The 21,334-nt window shown below is 43.0% G+C and overlaps 1 protein-coding gene across 2 annotated transcripts in view; it reads right to left on the bottom strand.

Annotated features, from left to right (window-relative positions):
* The window catches only part of SV2B (synaptic vesicle glycoprotein 2B), a 47,183-nt gene that overhangs the window by 12,295 nt on the left and 13,554 nt on the right, over positions 1–21,334 (bottom strand). The window contains exons 1-8 of one of the 2 annotated variants that reach the window (XM_021407700.1): positions 17,317–17,438; positions 13,851–14,743; positions 5,762–5,942; positions 5,398–5,549; positions 3,954–4,087; positions 3,240–3,329; positions 1,359–1,469; positions 241–329 (exon numbers count right to left, since the gene is read on the bottom strand). In XM_021407700.1, coding sequence (XP_021263375.1) covers positions 241–329; positions 1,359–1,469; positions 3,240–3,329; positions 3,954–4,087; positions 5,398–5,549; positions 5,762–5,942; positions 13,851–14,367 — 1,274 coding nt within the window. In that variant the 5' untranslated portion in view covers positions 14,368–14,743; positions 17,317–17,438. Of the gene's footprint in view, positions 1–240; positions 330–1,358; positions 1,470–3,239; positions 3,330–3,953; positions 4,088–5,397; positions 5,550–5,761; positions 5,943–13,850; positions 14,744–17,316; positions 17,439–21,334 lie in introns of those variants that run through there. The other variant, XM_021407701.1, reaches the window with a different exon arrangement.

Below are 21,334 nucleotides of genomic sequence, written 5' to 3'. Positions count from 1 at the left end.
TGTTGGTTCATTTTTGTTCACCTAAAGCAAGGGAACTCATTTAAATTTTAGTGACAGACAATGAATCCTTAGCAGGAAAATACAGTGAAGTGCTATCCTTGCTGCACAAGAGACCAGCAGAGCAGCAAGAAATTTGGAAGCTTCCCTTGGAAGACAGATTTCTGCAAGTGAAATCTGTGAGGCTGTAGAATTCAGACTCTGAGAGCCCTCTCGTTTCCCAAAAATGTTAAAGTACCTTACCTTAAGGCCATAGTAAACCAAACCACAGCCAGCATCAGTGTGTTCATCCTGTACTGGGCTGTTAAACAATATAGCACGTTGTCCCAGACCTACAAATCCACAAGAAAGAATCATCTGCAAGAAAACCCTAGCAGAGACTTAAAAGATTAATCATAGATTTAATATTTTCAGTAAATGGACTCACTGGGGGAAGGTCAGATGCATGGCTTATACTCAGGGTTAATTCAAAATTATGTTTGACAAGATAAATGGTTTACAGAAATATCACATATTCAGCTGTGTGCAAGGGTCTTTAATCTGTATAATGAGCTGGAGCATGTGATGAGGTTCTCTGACCCCCTGACAATATTGTTTTTTCACCTATAGGTATGGTCTCAGGGATGTTTTCAAATCGAGCTCTGAAGCTCATTGAAAAGCAAAAATCCAAACACAGATGGCACTTTAGGAGGGGTAGGATAAACTCAGGTAGGGATGAAACTAGGAGCAGAGCAGAGAGCAAAGCCTTCTCTTGACCTACAGCAGGAAATACTGCCAGGAACATGCAGGTAAATAATTCCTCATGTTCTTTACTTGCCACATAAGCATAATAACTACATAGCATCTGCATTGCTATTAGTTCAGATGGACTCCTTTATTTGAGGCTCATCCTCCTAACGGGAATAATCTAGCAAGTTTGTCCACAAAGTTTTGCCTGGGTATACATAAGCATAGCAAGTGTGAAGGGTTAAAATTAGCTGAAGACATAATGTGAGGTTGTTAGAAACTTGGTCTCAGCAGGAGCAAGAAGCAAGCACTATTCTGAATCCACTGCAGGTGGTAAATTCATCTTGGAGCAGAGGGAATCAATATCTCTCTGCTCTGAAGGACAGTCAAGTGCTTGGGGCCAGGGCTAGAAGATCTGCCATTAGCACAGCTTGACTGCTGTGCTGCTCGCAGGGGCATTTCAGGGTAGTGTGCCATTTGCACATGCTCACATCTGTATGGAAAATGCCATCAGCCTGCAAACAGAGCAGGCTTTTTGAGCGAGAGTTGGGGTTTCAAGGTGCAATGACCTGAAACAACGAGGCACTGAGCCACGAGCCCAAAAGCCCCCGTGGGATGGGTTTTCATCTCTTTACCTGTTTGAAGGTGGTTGTGATTCTGACCAGCCACCGCTGGTACCAAGTCCCTGTTGAGCTCTGAATTTCAATGAATTCATCTACTTGCTTTGGAGTTTTGATATAAGAAACCTAAAAAGAAAAAGAGATTGAGAGAGAAAAAGAACGTTGGCCCAAAGTTTCCGTAATTGATATTGGGTGTCCACAGTATTCTAGGCAGAGTTTCAACCTGATATCCCTTACAATCTTTTTCTTGAATGTTATCACTAGATGTTAGTTAATTGATTTATTTACAACATGAGATTTTATTGTAGAAAGAAACCTTCCTGCCTGCCCTCCTTCCATCCTGCCTTCCTTCTCACCTTCCTGCCATCCTTCCCTGCATCCTTCCATCCTTTCTCTGTCTCACTCCTTCCCTGAAGTAGTTTAAATGCATTACATCCACTTCAGTCTTTCATACATCGGTTATGTGACTGTGCACTACAGTATTTCTGCATCCTTTAGATTCCCACTTGAAATAAGGACTGAACAACTACAGTAAAAATTATCTTCATGATCAACCATTTTTATCTGCATCAAATCGTGCCCCCAGGATCTCCTTCTTAAGTCACAACTGGTATTTCTCATTTAACACCTTTTCAGTACCTCTGGCAGAACAACTGCGACAACTGAACGTGTCGATGGGAATCTTTGCATCTGAAAATGCATCCAGTCGTGATTTGAGCCCACACCATGCATTCATTTCACTCCACCAAAATAGCCTGAATTTTCAACATTGAATGCTGACTAGAAACCTTAAAAACAAGTCCTGGAAAATATCTGCTTGGTAACTTTAAATGGAGGATATGCTCAAGGGAGCCACAATCTGTTTGTAAATACAAGGAGGTGAAAATTCACTGAATAAATTTCTGACTGTGAATGAGTGCCTTGGCTCAACTGTGGAGTCTCTGTGTTCCTCTTGTTGGCACCACTTAAATGTCATCTCTGGGAACTGTCCTGGTGACAACTGACTCACCACAAGCTGCAACTTCTGGCCTATCAGAAAACCACAAAATCTGACAGTTTGCATGACACCAGCCGTCCGCTGGTGGACCGTCCGCTTGCGCCAGCAGATGCCACTCAACCTCGACTCAGCCTCAAGGTACAGTGCTAGGCTCAGCTCAGCCCGCAGCACCATGACACCATTGGATGGAGCAATGAGCATGTTTTATGTACAAGTACATCTCATTTTCCTCCTTCTACCCGTCCTTTAAGAGCATGTGTCTTCTCAAATTTAAAAGCATAAATCAAGATCTATTCCCCAGCTGGCTCACTAGGAATTTACAGTGGAGTTATAGAAATCTGCAGCCAACTCCAGCACACACGTTTTACCTGATTTTGATTATAAATCAAGACCCCTGGTGGGAACTTTCTCACAACAAGCAGCAGACTAATGTGTAGTAACCTCTCACTTCGCTTTCCCTGGGAGAGACTAAAGATTGGGTATGAGGCAGATGGAAGCTCATTAGAAGGTACATGAAGTTTAATCAGAGTTTGATTAGAAGACAGAATGGAGAAAGGAGTGAGTCAGATCTCCCACATGGTTAATATCTCTCTTACTTGGTTCTAGACTCTTAGAGCAGACCGATTAAGAGTACGTGTAATTGGAAAATCACTGGTGTGATGCTGTAGTGAAACACCAGGGATGAAGAGTATTCACGGGAATTCACAGGATTGACTAATGCTTGAAAAAACAGGCTGGCATTTAACTGGAAATGCATTAAGTGTCTCTCAGAGCCCTGGTCGGTGGGGGTGGTCACAGTGATAGGGAGACTCCCAAGAAGGAATTAATGGGTGCTGTGCTTCACCAGGGGAGTTATGCCCAGCTTTTCTTTCATATGCCAATGGTTCTGTAAAACTCACCGTAAACACTCTCTCTGGCTCGCCCTTGGCTCGCATGTTGGTGTCATGAACTTGCTTGAGGATCATCCAGGCTTCATCATGCTTACCCATCTGGAAGCACCAACGGAAAGAAAAATAACTGCAGAGAGGAACCAGTTCTACAGGTCAAATACACCGGAGAAGACCCATTGAGCGTGGCTGTATGAAGGGCAAAGAGCTTGGAGGGATGGTTTGTGTGCACAGGGCAGCACGTCTGTGCTGAGGAAAGGAGTTACCCTAAAACTGGCTGGGGCAGGAGAGGAGTCAGGAACAGATCAGAGAAGAGATGTGTGAGAAGACCCGGGCTCCATTCCCATCTCTGCTGAAGATTTGCAGAGTCTCTGCAAATCTTCAGCACTCTCTCTGTGCTTCCACCCCAATTCACCCGTTAACGTGCCCAGACTCAGGGATGTTTCCAAAATGTCTTTGTTGGGTACAAAATTTCTGGAACTCTGTGCCTTTTTCCTGTGCCACATTCAGAGGTAACCACTCACCACCTCTGACTAACGCTGTAGTCTGCAGCCTCTGGGGTTGCAGCAATCTCTGCAGATACCTTATGTGGTGTAGGAGTGCTTTTGCCTTTGAGCTTGTAGTGAGTTGTTTGATGGGACAAAGAGAGAGAGACGGTGACACACCAGGGACCAGCCATCCTCTGCTAATGGCAGGCAGCAACGTTCACATGAATCATCATCTCACCTCCAGCAAAAAGCGTGGGCTTTCGGGCATGAACTTCAGTGCTACCAAGGAGGCGATGCAGGGCAGGGAGCAGACCAGAACAAAGACTCTCCAGCTGTGGAAGTGGTACTTGGTTCCCATACTGAACCCCCAGCCTAGAAGCAGCAAGAGCCAACAAGTGAAAATTCCAAGCAGGCAGACTGCTTTTTCTCTCGTAAAGCAGCTCTGAACTTTACAGCTATGCGTGACACGGCGACAGGTTGAAAGTTTGCTATTCTTAGTAATGATGGCTTTTAGAGGCTCAGTACCATGTTCAGCAGATAATAGCAAGTGAGTTCATGTTCATTACAGAAAATGGAACATCCTTGCTCAGGCTCTGCCTTTTAAAAAGCTCCTTTAATCTCTGAGTATAGAAATCACCTAGCAATAAGAATAGCTCCGTGCAGCTGTAGGCAAGTCGGAGTGGGAAGGGGCAGACGAATCAGGGCCATAATTTATTGCCTCTCAAAAATGTCACCAAAAGTTTACAGAGGTTAAATTTCCTCTGATCTGAAAGGCACGTTAGAAGCAGCTCCTTTCCATCTCATACCTCACACACGTATTTCACTATTTACAACAGCAGGGTAGGAAGGCAAGATTATTTTCCCAAAACTGCAAAATCTGCGCTGAGACTCAAACTCAGAAGAAAAGAAATGTATTTATAGATAATAAAAAAATAAGCACTGTGCAGTAACTTTGTATATTTGTTCCAACAGACTCTGTCATATTGATCAGAACCAACAGCTTTATACTGACTGCATTTTAAACATAATAAAATGAATTGATAGTTAGATAAATGTTTTTTCCTTCCTGGTCTTTGTGCCCTGTCCCACTTTCCTCAAACAGGATTTTTCAGACAGCTGCTGAATACTGAGTGAATTAATCTTTTCCAGGAGATGTTTGCTTCTGGTGTTTTCTAAGTGTGCATACATGAGCTAAGAGACCGTATGATACAAAGATTTTTGCTCCTCGGAGCACATTCCAGAGTCCACTCATGTACAGCTGTGCACAGGGGACCCATTCCACTCCTGAGCTCAGTTAGGTGGGGTGGCATGCTAACCCTATGGCATGCTGGGGAGATGCCACCAGATACACAGCCCCATGAGTGGTGGCACTTGTCTAAGGAAAGGAACGTGTGCTGTCCTCACTGCTAGCATTCATAGCACTCAGTAATTCCCCCATTAAATTTCCTTACGTTTTATAAATGGATCGTATCTTTTGCAATGTTCTACTAATTAGCAGCAGTCAATTAATCAATCAGTCCCTTTATTAGGCCTTCTGTGCACGCTTCAGGTATCTACTATTTTCAGTATTGTTCATCTTTGGATGCATAATGTCTGACTAATGTTACTTGTGCGGGTTTTTGGAGTAGTGTGGTGGTGCAGGAGAGCGGTGGTGTCAAAAGCCAAAAGCACAAAACCATTACCGTAATGTGGGATGATGCTCCAAGCCATTGCTGAAGCAAAAATACCACCGATCATCCAGAACATGCAAAGCCAGCTCAGGTGCTCGCCCCTCTTCTCACGAGACAGGAATTCAGAGAAATAGGCAAACACGATGGGGAGGGATCCCCCAATACTGAGAAGGAAAAACAGCACATGGGAAAAATAAGAGTTTTCTTCAATGTCATGTGGGTAGGATTGTTCACGTTAAAAGGGAAGGTCACACCCACAGATGTGGGTCTGCTGTGATAGGACAAGGGAAAATGGTTTCAAACAAAAAGAGGGGAGATTTAGACTGGATATAAAAGAAAGGTTTTTTGCTATAAGGATAATTCACCAGTTACACACCCGAGGCCTGAGATAAGGCGGCAGAAGAGGAAGAATCCGTATCCCTGGACAAAAGAGGACAGGAAGGCGAAGGCAGCGTTGATTGCAAGTGATATGATGAGGCATTTCTTTCTTCCTAGTTTATCGGCGAGGCCACCCAGCATGACAGCCCCCACCATCATTCCCAGGTAGACTATCAGGCCTAGAAGAGAGGGAGAGAAACACTGAGTTTGGTAGCACCATCCTCCTGTTCGCAAGGTGGAAATGGTTTGCTGTATCATACGTGGCCAACATCAGCTGCTGTTCCCCCACGTTACTGCCAGCTACCACTTGAGAGAGAAATAAAGATGGAAATACCACTGAAGGCCTCACAGCTAACCTAGTTATATCAATGACAGGCCAGTTTTGTCAGGAACCTGCATTCATAATGCAGGGTGAGATGTTTCAGCAGGGCTCTGCATGCCTCTTATGACTTCTTACTTTCCAAAAAACTATGAAAACAAAACTTTTCAAAAACAGTGCATGCATTTAAAGAGAGCTACATACTCCAATTCTTCCCAAATGAGCCATCTCGGATACCAGAAGCTCTACCCATTGGTGGAATCTAACTCCTCCATTTTCTGCTCATAAGCTTTCACCGCTCCCTGCAGCATCACATCATGCAATAAAGACATACCCGCATTTGATCAGACCCACATCTTTCTTTCCCAACCTCTCTGCTCACATATCTTCTGCACGTAAGCAATGGCCAGGCATAAGCAGCTTAGCATGCACGTGTCCCAGCTGTGTGCCACCAACGACACAACAGAAGTCTGATGCCTTAACTCCACTCACCCCCCTGAGCGCAGTGGGACTGAGTTTATACACAGAAGCTGTGAGAGGAGAGAGGCTGCTACAGCATGGATAAGCCTCTCTGTGTGTTACCTGTCCTGCCCATGCTTCGTCTGGAACACAACATCTCTTCCTTTCCTTGCTTTTTCTAGCAGTATTTGAAAGGGTCAATCTATTGCCAATCTGACCTGTGCAGTGCAGGTGCTTCCTCCATTACTGAGCCAACATCTTATGTCTAACTAAAGGACAACTTGCAGAAAAGAGTAGAGTCTTGATCTGAGTGTTGCAGGAGAAGGAAGAATCTACGGTGTGCCTTGATAGTTTGCTGTACAGAGTAATTACTCTGACATTGAGAAAAATGCGTTCTTTTTAGCCTGACTTCATTAGATCTTCTACTGTGGGGTCCTCAAAAGACAGACAGTTTCAGTGAGCATGTTTAGTGGAGACTGAACAAGAGAGAATAAACTCTGCATATCCAGTTCATTACATGCTTGCAACTCTGGCCTAGAAAAACAAGCACTTGTCTTTAGCTTTTCTACTGAGATTTCCACCAGAAGGACCACCTACTACATTGCCTTTTACTTTATGTGGGTAGCAGTGCAATTAACGCTAATTCTCACAGGTCCAGGGGTATCTTTTTTCACTTATTTTATCTACTTTCAAGATTTAGAGACTTCACTGAGCAAGAATACGCCCAGTAAGAACAAGCTATGGTCCTTTCGCTGGCAAAATTCCTGTTGAAGCTTGCAGGAGTTACGACAGGAAAAGACAACAGGATCAGTTACACAGCTCAGCCCACATGGCCAGACTCTGATGAAAAATAAAAAATTATCATATATATCTGTGTGTGTATATATATGTATATATATTATATATGGAGAAAATCCCTGGAGGGCAGATGTTCATCCAAAGCCTCTTAACAGAAAATGTCCCAGATTAGAAGGAGATGGAGGAGGTTGTTACTGTGATTTGTTACAGCCAAATACCCTGGCTGGTACTGGCATGTAGTTCTGGCCAGGGACTGCCTCAGCTCAGAGGGAAGAGTGGATGCTCCTTGCAGCTCAGAGGTGGGTTTGGCTCCCTGCTGCCTTTACCCTGCACTTCTCAGCTGTTTCAAGAGGCCGATGTGTGGCCACAGCTGTACAATCATCAGACTAGAAAATCTGGCCATTCTGCACTATGGACTGCACAATAGACTTCATTCATTTGGGGGGAAAAAACAAGTTGATGATTTTTCTCTCAGAGCCAATCTGAGCACTGCCCACACTAGCAGGATCACTAATCATTGATTCACACAGCGCTGCAACCAGTAGGATGCTAAATAGTTCAATACGGTGGCCGGGACCCAGGGAGGAGTGGAGTAGTTACTCATGCAGTGCTTTTTGGAGTAGCACTAGGAGAATGTGGTGATGATTGTTACCTCTTGAAGAGATCCAGCTCCAGAGTTGAGTAACTCTGAATAAGTCATTATTTGCAGACTATTCCACGAGTAATGGAGAATAATGAACGCCTATGGGAAACTCTGTAACAGCCTCCCATAAAATCTGTGGAAAACCAAAGAGCTGAAATTCTAGGAAGAAATTTTGGGTTATGAGTCATGCAGTGCTGAAGCTATAAGGAAAATATGTGACCACTGACTGGGCTTATTCCCATTGGAAAAGAGGTAGCATATACAGAATTTTCACATTAAGAAAATTATTAGCCTTTATTGAAGATATGTGCTCCACATTAAGACAGGAATCTTGGACATAAAGGCTGAAGTTCTAGGAATGAAGAAAGGCGGATGCGGGAAATGGCTATGTATGTGCTAAGCTGTCTTTTTACTATTTCAGCAGAATTAGAAGCAAGCTCATAAGGGCTTTGCAAAGGAAAAATTCAAGATTTACCTAAATGACCATCACAAGCATGAATTACTTTAATTGACCCTTAATGGGATTGAAGTTTTTAAAAATAAGTCATATCTGAAAAGTATCTCTATCAAGATTTGACAAGGACTCTAGGGATAAATGGAAAATTCAAGCAGAAAACGTGTTGAGTTCATCCTGAATCCCTTCAGGCTGCCAGGAAAGTGAGGAAGCTGATGGATCCCCGTGCAGCAACACCTCGCCTTACACCTCTGCACAGAGCCAGTGGCCATATGAACGTGGGAGTTCCTACCTGCCTTCCAAGCGGAGACCACTGCCAGTACAGTAACAAGAAAGTTTTTGAAAGTATTTTGACAACCCAAAAGCATTAGGATCTTCTACATCTTGCAATTCAAACTGTGATAAAAACAAAACCCAAACACTTAACAGCAGAGCATCTGTTATACAAAGATGTACTTTATGGACAGCAGAATTTTGTGATTCAATTCTGACTATTTGGGAGATGGATGAGACAGGGCACAGGATTCAATTGTGCTTGAGTGATTTGAAGACGAAGAAACTTAGAAGTCCTGCTTGGCTTGTGCTCCAACAACAGCCAACATTTCCCAAAGGGTTCGTTCTGGGCTGTATGACTTTTTTCCCCTTCTTCCTGAAACTTCTTGCCTGCTCTTGCTTGTAATATTATTACTGCTTTACCCTTGAATCTCACTGATCACTTAAATGGGAATCACGTGAAAGTGTTCTCCAATTACACTTCCTTTGATCCAGCTGCGGGTGGATACAGAGTGAATCTGGCTGCAGGCACTGTGGGGATTCTGCAAGGTAAAGCCAAAGTTGGATGGGTGAATCCACGCACATTTGTCATGGAACTGGAAAGGCAATGGATGCCAAGCAACTCAGCCCCTCCACAGGACTTGTTCATCACACCGATATCCATAGAGCCATCTGGTCCCCCCACTCAGCCAAGCAAGGTGGGAAACAGCACAGGAGCCATGGCTGGGCTCCTAGTCTGCTTTTATCCAGAAAAAGGAAGATCACTGAGCTCTGCCAAAGGGATTAGGATTTACTGTCATATCAGGTGAATTCAGGTCAATAAGAAGAAGAGGCCAGTTTTATCTGCACTGATAATAAAGCATCCTCTTCGGACATCTAAAAGGAGGGATAGTGTTACACATCCGGTTTAATGTGACTCACACAGACAAGCTTTAATATCTACATAACTGCATGATTACAAATAGGATCTCTTTTTCTGTTTTTTGATCTAACTTTGCAAGGCTAAGAGTCTGGAAGATGATGTTCTCCTTAAAATATTATTATTATACCATAACAAGAAAGGGGAAATGTGAGCCTGAAAGATAGACTTCACTCTCAGCATTTACGTGGATGTTTTGCAGTCATGGGCAAAGGGCTCACATTTTTCTTGTCTCAGTTTACTGAACTGTGAAATGATGATAACTGCAGCTCCAGAGTCTGGGAAATCTGATGATACAACTGTGCCTTCAGTTTTTCATATGCAGGAAGTGAAAAAGCTGAAGACGTTACTATGACACCATCTTTTCTACTGGCTGTGTATTTACTGCTCTGTGCTTGCAAATATAAGATTTTGTCCTCTAAGGGGTGATTAACAGCACTTGAAGTTGTACATTTATATGCTATTTCTCCAAAGAATGATGTTGTGTGCCCTTTGGTACATCAGCAAATAGAAAATGTATAACTCTTTGTATGGTTGTCCATAGCAAATAGAAGAACACTCTGTTTCCAACAGAATATATTATACTGAAAAGGAATACTTTGTCACAAATAAATTTAATAAATGCATTGTTATTATGACTATTGCTGGAGAAAGCTCAGTAAAAGTAGATCTACAGCATGAATATATGAAAATAACATTGTGAAAAGTTAGCAAGTTATACTCAATGGCTAGTTTTAAAAATGATAAAATCAAACATCTAAAACATAGAGAGCTGGGGATGTTTTTTTGTAATTTTTCCTTTTTTTTTAATACTCCTGTAATCTTCAAAATAACAATTGACATCACAGAGAAACTTAAAATACATTCTGTCCCACGAGGGATAGTTAGGGCTAAAATAGCTGTTAATTTGCATCTGATGTAGATATGTTTATTTTCAGAACAAAATGTAAACGTTTTCTAAGATGTGTCATACTCGTTTCACACTTTTTATGAAACACAGTGGGCATCTGTTTATTTGTAATTTTTGCATAATTTGGCCATAATTTGCTGGATATTTTTCCACTCTTGCTTTCTGAGGGAGGAAAAATATGCAATACACGGGGTATTTAACATGAAACGTCCTTTTAGCAAACGCTGATCTTTGCTCAATTAGTCTTCAGGGGGCAGCTACTTCAGCTCTCATTTGTTCCCTCGTATTCCTGTAAGTTCAATTACCAACCTGATTTATTTCCCATATTTTCCTTTCTGGCCTCTCTTGCTACGGCTGAGTCCTCGTGGGTGTGTAACTGTGCACAGCTGCCTGGAAGCAACCCTCAGTCCACCTGGGATAGTCTGATTACTTTTCCTTAGCAAAAATGTGTTGAGAAGAGCAGTCACCTGGGAGCAATCAGAAGCTCACTGTAGACATCTATGGCTGATGGTGATAAGGTAAGGGGCAGTAGCATCTCTGTGGATAATGCCACTATGCCCCTAAAACTGAACGGCAATGAAAGGAAGACTTGCACCCACTCCAGCCAACCCTCTCTCCATTTAGTGCAGGTGCACTCTTGCAAGATCATCGGTACACATTAAGCAGAAGTTGAGGAGAAGAGCTCTTTGACTGCCACTGTTACTGTGATAAGCCAGCCTGTAAGGATCGTTGAAGCCTGGGTATTAGCAAGATTGATTTGTGATAGCATGACACATGGACAGACAAGGGAATGGAAACCACGAGGGAAATGAGCATATGCTGGAGGCTCTGAGCTTTGTGGGCAGATATCTTTTTCTTGTCACTGGTGGATGGGTGCTGAAGCTAATCCAGGAAAAGCTTTGAGGAGGATTGTTCTCATTTCCATCAATAGCACTTCCCCATCCTGCCCACCTGCAGCCGTGTGCCCACTCTGCTCTCCTTACATCCCCGCTTCGCCCTGCCCTTCAGTATTCATTACTCGTGTCAGTGAGCCACTCTGCAGTCTAGTGCTTTCTAAGCTCTGTATAATCCCTTTTCACAAGGGATCATTTGTCAAACCTCAGAGCCAAGAGGAAACCTGCAGCAGTGATACGTCCAGTGGCTGAGGCAAGGTGTTTATAAAAGCCACTGAATCAGAGACTTTCCTTCTGTGCAACATCAATCAGTAATGAGCATTATTGTAAATATCTGCTTTCTGGTCTTTTAAATCTTTCTCAAACCAAAATGAATGAGTTGGTTTTGTTCTTTGGCAAATTATTTCCTTTTGTTCATATTGGACTAAAAAATACAGTGTGAATGCAGGCTTTGACAGTAGAACCTTCAAAATAAACAAGATAAGGACAAAAGAAATAGCTCTGCAAAACCAGGTTCTCAAAAGCAGCCTGTAAAAGCAGGCAGGAAAGGCACAAGAAGAGTGCTGTTCCATTATTAGGAATTCCAGACCAGCTGTGTCAATGTGCAGTGAGCTGGAGCTCAAGCTGGATGTGGACCTAGATATCTCCTTGCTCATCCAGAGCTCATCAGAACACTCTGAACTTTCAGCTGTGCAAACACAGAGCTAGAAAAAGCATGAAAAAAAGAGAGCTCTTTTGGGAGATCTCTTGTTCTTTCCTACCTGTGGTTGGGCCAGAAATACTTCAAAGACAGGTTTTTCTTGTGACATTTGAAGTTTTCTGTCTCTGATGTAATCTACAGAGATGGATATTTATGGGGTCGGAGTTTCAAGAGATCTCAGCATTCCTATAGTCACCAGAATAAATGACCTGCTTTTCAAAAAAGGTCTTGTCACTGAAAAGGCACCCACAGGGAGCCTGGTGTTCCATGGGGAGCTGGTGAATTCAGAAGACCTTCTGAAATCAGGATTCAGTTGTGAGCAATTTGCTTTTATGTATCTGACTTGAGCTATTTTAAGCTAGAAGTGTGGTTTGTGAAACAAAAAATGTTTCCAAACCCTTTCAGGCACAAAACCAGGTACAAAACTGGCTCACTATGGAGATAAGCATCCCAATCCTCGAGTTCAGAGAAGAAAAAAGAAGATACAAGAAAAAAAAACAAATGAAGAAAAAGGTCTCTTGGACCTTGGTACACCAAGCTGAGGAGCCTATGTAAGGGTAATTGTCTATTGCCCTTGTTACATGAAAATAATACAAATAGAATGGAGTCACGGTCTAATCCAAAATCTGCATTTCTCTTGTATCAGGCAGAGCTTCTGGCCCAAATGCATGCTTACCAGGCCCCGATGGTTTCCCTGCGACCTTGGTACACATTCATCCAGATGCACCATGCCCTCCTAAAGCAGTTCTTCCAAAAGCTTCTTTATTTTCCCTCCAGATGTGCCGTACTATTGCACAGCTGGCTCTCACTGCAGGACATGCTGGATGGTTTCCTGACTCTTAGAGAGCTGGGAGACTTCTATGCCTCCTATGGCTTATTATGTGCAAGGGGAAAAAAATGCTCATCCAGCCTTTCCCGCTCATACTCACAATAACTATGCCTTTGTATTTTGACCGCAGGGAGGTGTCAATAGTGATGTTGCCAGTAGCCTGACACTTTAATCTCCATTCAGCACATTAATCTCATTTCACAGACCTAAGAAGAAACCTTCACAGGCTACTTCTGACCCAGTACATATTAGCAGTGTGCTCTGGCCAAGAAATCAGCATGCAGGACCAGCTGCTCTGATCTGCCAGCTGGGACTTTCGGCTAAAGGAAAAGGGAACCTGGATGCAGTGAAAAACTGGAGGGCAAGGAAGCATTGAGAGACACAATGTAACAGCAGATTGACCCAGGCCAAGTGGACCCCTGTCTGTTACATCCATCCATCTCAGATAATTGCTGCACTGCTTTGCAGACTTCTGATTACCATTTAATTTCTAAAAGCACTGAAATTTGCATCATTATATGCTTAAGCAGGAAGAGTCGCACTTAGCCTTCTGTGTATTTGACCCTGAACATCCCTAGGAGTTTTGCCTTGTGGACCTGCTCACTACGAGCTGCCTGGCTCAAATCCAGCCTTTGGTGGCCAGCCCTGGGGCCATAGCCCATCCATAAAGTGGGCTGAGATGTGGTGTGATTCTGCTGCTGCTTTACAGCAGCTGCCTTCACAGCAGAATGCTATCTCCTTTTGAGTCAGATGCACTCAGCCATGAATATGCACGAGATAAAACATTTTTTTAAAAGGCCCCCAGAAGGTCCTGAAACCGGCTGGTCATGATAAAAGTATATTCTGGGCACTGTCTATTAGATTAGAATTGCTGCTCAAGTGGCACTTACCTAGCATGCCTTTGTTTGAACTGGATAAGCACATATCCTTCTCAGCACTGGGCAGAACAAATCCAACCACAAACAGCTCCACCCCATCTGCCATCAGTGCCAACCCTAAAACAAAGAAGAGGGTCCACTGGAAGCGTCCATGGCCACACTCCTCAATGATGTTTTCATACTGGTGGGCAAGCTGCTCCTCATCCTCCATCCTCTCTGCCATAAGGTCAGCACGGTCTCTGTACTCATCATCCATGGCAGGAGCTCGCTGCTTCTGCTTGGCTTTAATGTCATCTGGGTGCGGGATTCCTTGGTATTCCCCCTCATAGACCTCATCATCTTCATCATGGCCTTCTGTAACATCACTCTGGGCATCTTCTTCATGAGTGGGCTCGTCCCCGCCGCGGTAGTAGTCATCATTGGGTGCGTACCCCTCGTAGTTACCGTCCTGGTACCTGTAATCATCTGAGACTTGGTTTGTCTCCCTGCCCCCTTGATAGAGGTTTGTGTTTCTGTATCCATCATCCATTGTGGATGCAGATTTCTAAATGCTGTAGATGTCTGTGTGTAGTTATTCAAATATATGTATTGATTTGTGCAATTTCTGGTCTCGGTTACTTGAGCATTTCTTGTCTCTCTTCCTTGTAACTAATGTGATGCACGGTTTCCCAGGCTCAGAAGGAGAATTACTATATAAAGTTTCCCTCTGACAGTCTCACGCAGCTTTTGATAATGCTTCACTTTTCAGCTGTCATGCGTGGTTTGCTGGCTTCTTCCTTGCTTTGGGTGGGAAGAGCCGGGGCTGCTGTCTGGTGAACAGCAAGGGAACAGCAAATGGCACAGCCAGGGAGCTAGGAGGACTTGACCGCCTTTTCCTGATTCATCATGGAGGTGAAGGTCATGTCCTGAGAAAGGAAACAATAGCAGTGAGACAACGATAAGCTTACAACAACAAATGCATTGAATTTAACAGCCAACATTTTGAGTGCATGTTTTCCAGTGTGAAAAATGGCAACAAAATGTTTGGGGAATGCTTTTGCGTCTGCAAAGCCCAAAGCTTCAGAAAAGAAAAAGGCATTAAAAGTTGCCAAGCTAAGTGGGAACCTAGTGTAGAATGTAAAGAAACCTAAAGTAGATTGCAAGGTCCAGAATTCTGCCATTCCCAGAAGTCCTGCCTCCCACATACTGTGCTGGTTCCTACAGAGAACAGAATGGTACCAAGCTTGGTTGCTTAAACAGAGCTCTCTGTTTCTACCCAGAGCGTGCTCATCCCGAGTACCTATGATGGCTAACATCTTAATGACACAAAATATGACCTTGCTTTTATTTCTCATCCAGATCCCAAAATCAATTTTATTTGATGGCTTCTTTGTTTTTCCCTGGTGTCTCCCCATCTGTGTGACAGATGTACAACTAACAGGCTGTGTCTGCCAAAATAAAGTCACCTAAAGCCATACCGAGCTCTGCTCTTTCATATCAAACTTTCAATGGAGAACAAGTTTCATAGAGAGCAAAAGACAAAGCTAATATGGAATCTCTGCTCTCTGCAGGGAAAACCAAGGGAAGCCAAGTCACATCTAAACACATTTTCATCTTAGACGCCTGATTTCCATTATTTTTCAAGCAGTTTTGAGCCAGCTGGCTCTCCAGTGTTCTCCTGCATTTGTTGCTGCACACAGCTGTAGACAGGAGGTTTGGAAGGAGATGCATGTGGGAATCACAGCATAGTCACGCTAGAGGAGCCAGCACAATGTAGGCATGCACAAAATATGGACTCTACTTTAAACTTTGAGCTTAAAGAGTAAATTTGCTAATCAATGACATGGCTATATATACTTGTCTGTATGTATCAAAGAATTACAGAATCATTTACGATGGAAATCAAGATCATCAAGTCCAGCCGTGAACCTGACCTACTGAGCCTCATCACTAAACCATGTTCCTCAGTGCCACACATGTGGGTGTTGTTATCTAAAAAGCTATCCTATATCAGGATAGAGTCTACAGCCATCAGAAACACCTGAATGGGTTTGAGGGTTCTTGTTTCAATGCTGGAGTGTCACCACTAACAGTTAAAAAAATCCAAGAGCACTTTTGAGACTCAGAACCTCCCAGACCTGAAGTAACTTTCCCGATTACATAGATTTGTGTCGTGACTGAACAGCATGTTCTTCACAGTAGTAAAAATGTAGCTCCATGGAGACTTTTTTTTTTTTTTGAAAAGGGAAAGAAAAACTGAAAGTAAGGGAAAAGAAAACTGAAAAAAAAATAGAAAAAGGAAGAAAGAAAGAACAATATGTGCTAAAGATCATCAGTCCTTGCTTTGGAAGTATTTAAGCATCATTTGCTGGCAAGCTATGTTTCAAAGTGCCCTCAGAGCTGGAAGTTCAGTGACCTCACTGCTCTTGTCCTCTGGTTGCTACACAGGTGGGCTGAAAACTGGGCTTAGGACACAAAGTAATAACATTAGTGATGGGTTCCTCTTTGGTCTGTAGGATGGATATTTTGGGGGAAGCCCCAGGAGAAGTGACAGTGCCCAGAGGCAGTCTGTAACTTAGTGCTCTTCAATGCTTCTCTTGGATACTCCACACTGCTTGATTCCTTTCATTGCCATTTGCACAGGCAGATTTGCTCTAGACTTGATTCTTTAACATCCTTTCACTCAAGCTGAGCTGCACTTAATCATATTAGCAGCCCCATTTAGCATTTAGATGAGAAATCATGACTTCTCATAAAGATTGCAGGCTTGGATTGCTTTAATTATGCTTCACAGCAATGCATGAGAGTTCAAGACAAATGTACACATCACACCGAGCCTATTACAACCTTGGGCCCTTTTACACTGACAGCTACTGATCCGAGACATGCTGCCGAGGTTTAAACACATGGCACATATCCCCACTAACCTCAGTGCTGGACACAAAAAAAAACAAAGTACCTGGGAATATAGTTCCCTCACTGGCTTGTAATTCTCCATAGCATCCTGCTTATTGTTCAAACCATTGCCTTTCTTTCTATTCTAAGCCATTTTTGCACCACAGCTTTCCCTCTATGTTTTGCTTGATGTTGACCTCAACCTTATTTCTCCACCAAACAGTCCATCACATCAATTAGCTGGATCCTAACAAGCACCTATCTGTCACTTAGCCCTGCATCTTGCACATTCTAATCTAACTGGCAGCCACTCTTCAATATGTACTATTCACCTTAGATTTTTCTTGAACTCCTTAGCTCCTTAGTTGATTCAAGATGCTGTGCTCTTAGCCAGGAACTCAGTCATTTGAGCTCTGCAACTTAAAATAGTAAAGCAAAGTCTTGGATGTATTTACAATAGAAACCTTGCCTACTGTTGGAACAGGGACCTTTAAAAAGAGCTACTGACTGCTGCGTTTTCCCCTGTGAACAAGGATAAAAGAGAGGTGCTTGGCATGGACAGGGGCTGAAGGGCAGCAGAGATAGAAGGGGATAGAGAGAGTACCTTGCAAGAGAAAGCTCCTCTGAGCAGCCCTGGGGCTGTCACTTGGCTGCTTGGTATTCTCATGTCCCCAGCACCAAAGCATTCTGCTGTGAGCTGCAGGTTGGTTGCTCAAATTACTTACAGCTGTATCTGTGAGAATAGGTGGGGAATAGTGCATGGAAAACCTAAATAAATTGAAGGGGGAGAGAAAAGAGGCTCCTGTGCTCCCTGTTTTGTGGATGAGGTTCAGGAAAAGTAAGTCCCTTGCCTGGAATTCTTATCAGGTGTTTGCTGACTTCTGTGGTCTGTTTAAAACCCCTATTTTACCCTGGGGGCTTCTAACGCTTTTCTCTTTTCAACTGCAAAGAAAAAACCCCAAAAGTAGTCTGCAACCTCAAAGACCACAGAAATAACACTTTCAGACCAGGTGCATATGAAATATTTCATCCTACCTACTGCAAAATGTGCCTTTCCATAAGCAACATGAGAAAGCAAGCATAAAGAGCTGTTTCAAACCGAAAAACAAACATTTAATTTAGAAAAGGCCAGAATGTCAGCTATTTGATCCCTTTTTTATTAGAAACGTTTGTTGAAACTGTATTTTATTTTTTCCCTGAAAAATTTAGGTTTGAAAAACTGGCACTTTCTTGTCAACAATAATGGCATCAGAAACTCTCCAGCTTATTCTTATGGAGATAGCGTTCCCTGTGGAGTATTGTTAAGAAGAGAATATAGAGAAATACAATACAGGAAAAATGAGAGTATGACTAACAGTATCTGATCTCTAGTGTGAAGCAGAAAAAGCCTTTTTTCCATGAGACTCTGATTATTCAATTTTGGGGTGTTTGTTTATTTGTTTTGTTGTCATTTTGTTTTGGATTTTTTTATTTTTTGGCTAACCTTAACATTGCTGCTCCAGCTATGTGATTCAACACCCAGAACAGTGCTTAGCAGTATCTTCATTTTCCTGGACAGATGGCAAGGCTGAGTTCTTGGCAAGGATCCTGCAGAGGGAAAAGTGGCAAGATCTGGAGAGAATACATATGTGAGTGCCATTAGAAAAAAGGAATGAGGGGAATTGGTTACAGAGAGGTAGAAAGCAAGGGAAATCCAAAATCAGGGATTGAGTATATGGATTAATGATCCAAATTGTGCTCGGAGTAGGTGGGAGATGCCCAGGGGAGGATGGAAGTCCTGACATGTTATTGATGCTCCAGTGGTAGAAGAAGTAGCACCTACTGTTCAGTAATCACAGCAGCTCTCACTTCATACCAAAGGATTATAAACCCATCTCTGCTAGAGCTCAGCTGTAATCCTTACTAATTCTTGCCTGACTTTTTGCAACTGTGTTTCGCTGCCAAAATAATAACCAGACAGGGAGAAAAGTCTTGGAGGATGTGATTGTGAAACTCTTTTGGACGCAGGTGGTTATGGGGAACATCAATCAGGAAAAAACATTCACTGGCCTCTAACAGAGGTGACTGTATCAAAACTGGCATGACTTGCAGGTTTTCAGCAGCCACAGCTCTTTGCATCAAATATCCTAATCCCAAAGTGCTGATGAGAAAAGAGTCCCTGAGGAGTTCCCGATAGGACACCCTAAGATCTGATCCCCAGTTACTGAACACTAGTCAGTAAATCAGGATGATTTGATTTGCTGAAGATCCAGTCTCTTTAGAAATATAGATCAGCCCTTAGAATATAAGTTTGTATACAATTACAGGCAGATAAATGAGGGCTCATACACCTATGAGAACAACATTCCCTCCTAGTCCTCCTGTCCCACAAAAACAGAAGAAATGTTTGTCCTCAAAACTAAAGTCCTAAAGAAACTGTGGTCACCAAGTGATCTTGAGAGGACCAGAGCACAGCCCAAGGTCAGAACCCCTTTGATCTGCAGGAATGTCAGCAGCTGTTTTCTGCTTCACTTCAAGAAATCAAGGCAGCTGAGTTTTCTAACCAGAGACATGGTAGTTGGGAGCAAAACTGAGCTACTTTGGCATGGAAGATGCTGTGTTTATGTATGTGAGCATGCCAATATGGGGTTATATAGGGTTTTCAGGTGTAAAGCTGTGTTTATTGCTTCAATAATCAGGTGTACCTGCAAATACATACAGGATGCTAATAGGGGCTGGACAACGGGAGATGTAAATGCAAAGCTTCCCCATATGTTTGTAACAGGTGCCTTAAACAGAGCTTGCTTTGAGCTCTGGATAAAGAGCTGTCTTTTGTTGTGGCCTCACAGGAGCACACCGCACTGAGTGAAAAGTAAGAATAAAAACCGTTTTCTCGTAACTCTTCCTTAATGAGAATTTATTTGATAGGTCTGTAGCACAGGTTCAAAAACTCTCTGTGGAGCTTATTAAGCAAGCTATTTGTAACTCGTTTTGTATGAGTAGCTGCGAGTTAAAGGAGAGCAAGATATTTGAGTCATTGACTTGAAATCACCCAGTTCGCAGAGCTGGCTTTCAGCAGTGCAGGTCGAACCTGCTGATTGCTCCCCTGCAGCACGGGTAGGGCACGTGGGGTAAAAGTCCTGTAGTCAGTGTAAAGTCATCGATTTGCTCTGAGATGCTGCTGGGATCTCTGGGACAGGACTCGTTTATTCACTTTGCTCAGGCTGTAGATGGGAAGATGATTGGGGCTGATACAACCCCAGTATATTGAGAAAGCTCAAGCAATTTAGTGTGCTACACGCAGATTAGATCAATGATTTCACAGAAAAAGCAGTTCAGTTCAAAATCCTCTGCTACAGAATCTATCAAACTTAACTCCCTTTTCAGTTCTGGATAATCTCTATTGATCTGTGGTGGTTTATATAGATTATAGTGTGGATCTATACCATGTATATGTTATTCTGCTGTGGCAAAGCACCCACTGTAACGTGATCCTAGTGTCCTGCACTGCTTCACTACAGCAGTTTCTGTGAAGTTATTTTTGAAGATCATGCATTTACAATAGCTTGTGAATTCGGGGCACACCTGGATGTGGTATGGATGTCAAAATTCAGTTCTTTTTCACTGAATTCTTATGATTTACAGTAAGTAAGAATTGGCCTGTGCTGCTCTAATGCCATTACACTTTCTCCCACTGTCCCATCCAGAGTGTGCTAGAGGAAATTCCTGGTTTCCAGCGCATCAGGCACTGAAATCCCATTGCCTTATGTGGTGGTGACTTTCACAACAGAGTGACTAAGGGCTGAAATTGTAATCCACCATGCTGCATTATGAATGGAGGGACAGAAAGTCCCCCAGATTGTTAAGGGGAGATTATATTTTAAAGCCTGATATCTTTTCGTGCAGATGCTTTAAAGGTCATATCTAAGACAGTATGTGCTGCAGCAAGTTGGCACAGTGAATATGGAGCAGATGAAACAAGGAACAAGCATCAGTCAAGCAGAATAAACAGCTTTCCTGAATTTAAGGACATAGAATAGTAAATTGGGTGTTCGTGAGATAGAGGAACGCTAACAGTAGGAGTTGGAAAGTAATGATGTAGCAGCACAAAGCTATATAAGGAGGGCCAGACTACACATTAGGGTGCCAGAGAAAGGCCATAAAAGGTCATTTTGACAAGCTGAATATGGATAATGAGTTGAGACAGATGGTGTAAGAGTATGGCAGCTAATAAATAATGAACAGACTTGCTTCAAGGAGCAAAAGGAGGGAGAAATCACAGCTGAAGTCTTAGTCAGAAGGGAGGAGGTGAAGGGGAAAAGAACAAACCTAAGGATGATGGGAGAGAATCACAGCAGGAGGACTGGTGGGAGGAGTGTATGGTCTCAAGCACCAGAATTTTGTGGAGATCGTAATTTACCCAAAGAAAACTTAGCAATGCATATGCCTGAACTGGAATTCAGCCATCTTGTTGACATTAACATCTTTTTCCAGAGGAAATACTCATGGCCTCTAAACCTCTCCTAGCTATCTATTCCCCCTTCTCTGCCATTATCATAGTGCCTAAGCAGCTTACAGTGCTTGTGCCTCCTCTGTAAGTCAGGGAAAGGTTCTTAGGTTAGTTTTTTGCATCACAATGTGAG

This window comes from Numida meleagris, chromosome 9 (genome assembly GCF_002078875.1).
Source record: "Numida meleagris isolate 19003 breed g44 Domestic line chromosome 9, NumMel1.0, whole genome shotgun sequence".
In the NCBI taxonomy this organism is placed as follows: Eukaryota; Metazoa; Chordata; class Aves; order Galliformes; family Numididae; genus Numida; species Numida meleagris.
Note: the sequence above shows the minus strand (reverse complement) of the source record. Positions and strands in the feature narration are given on the sequence as shown.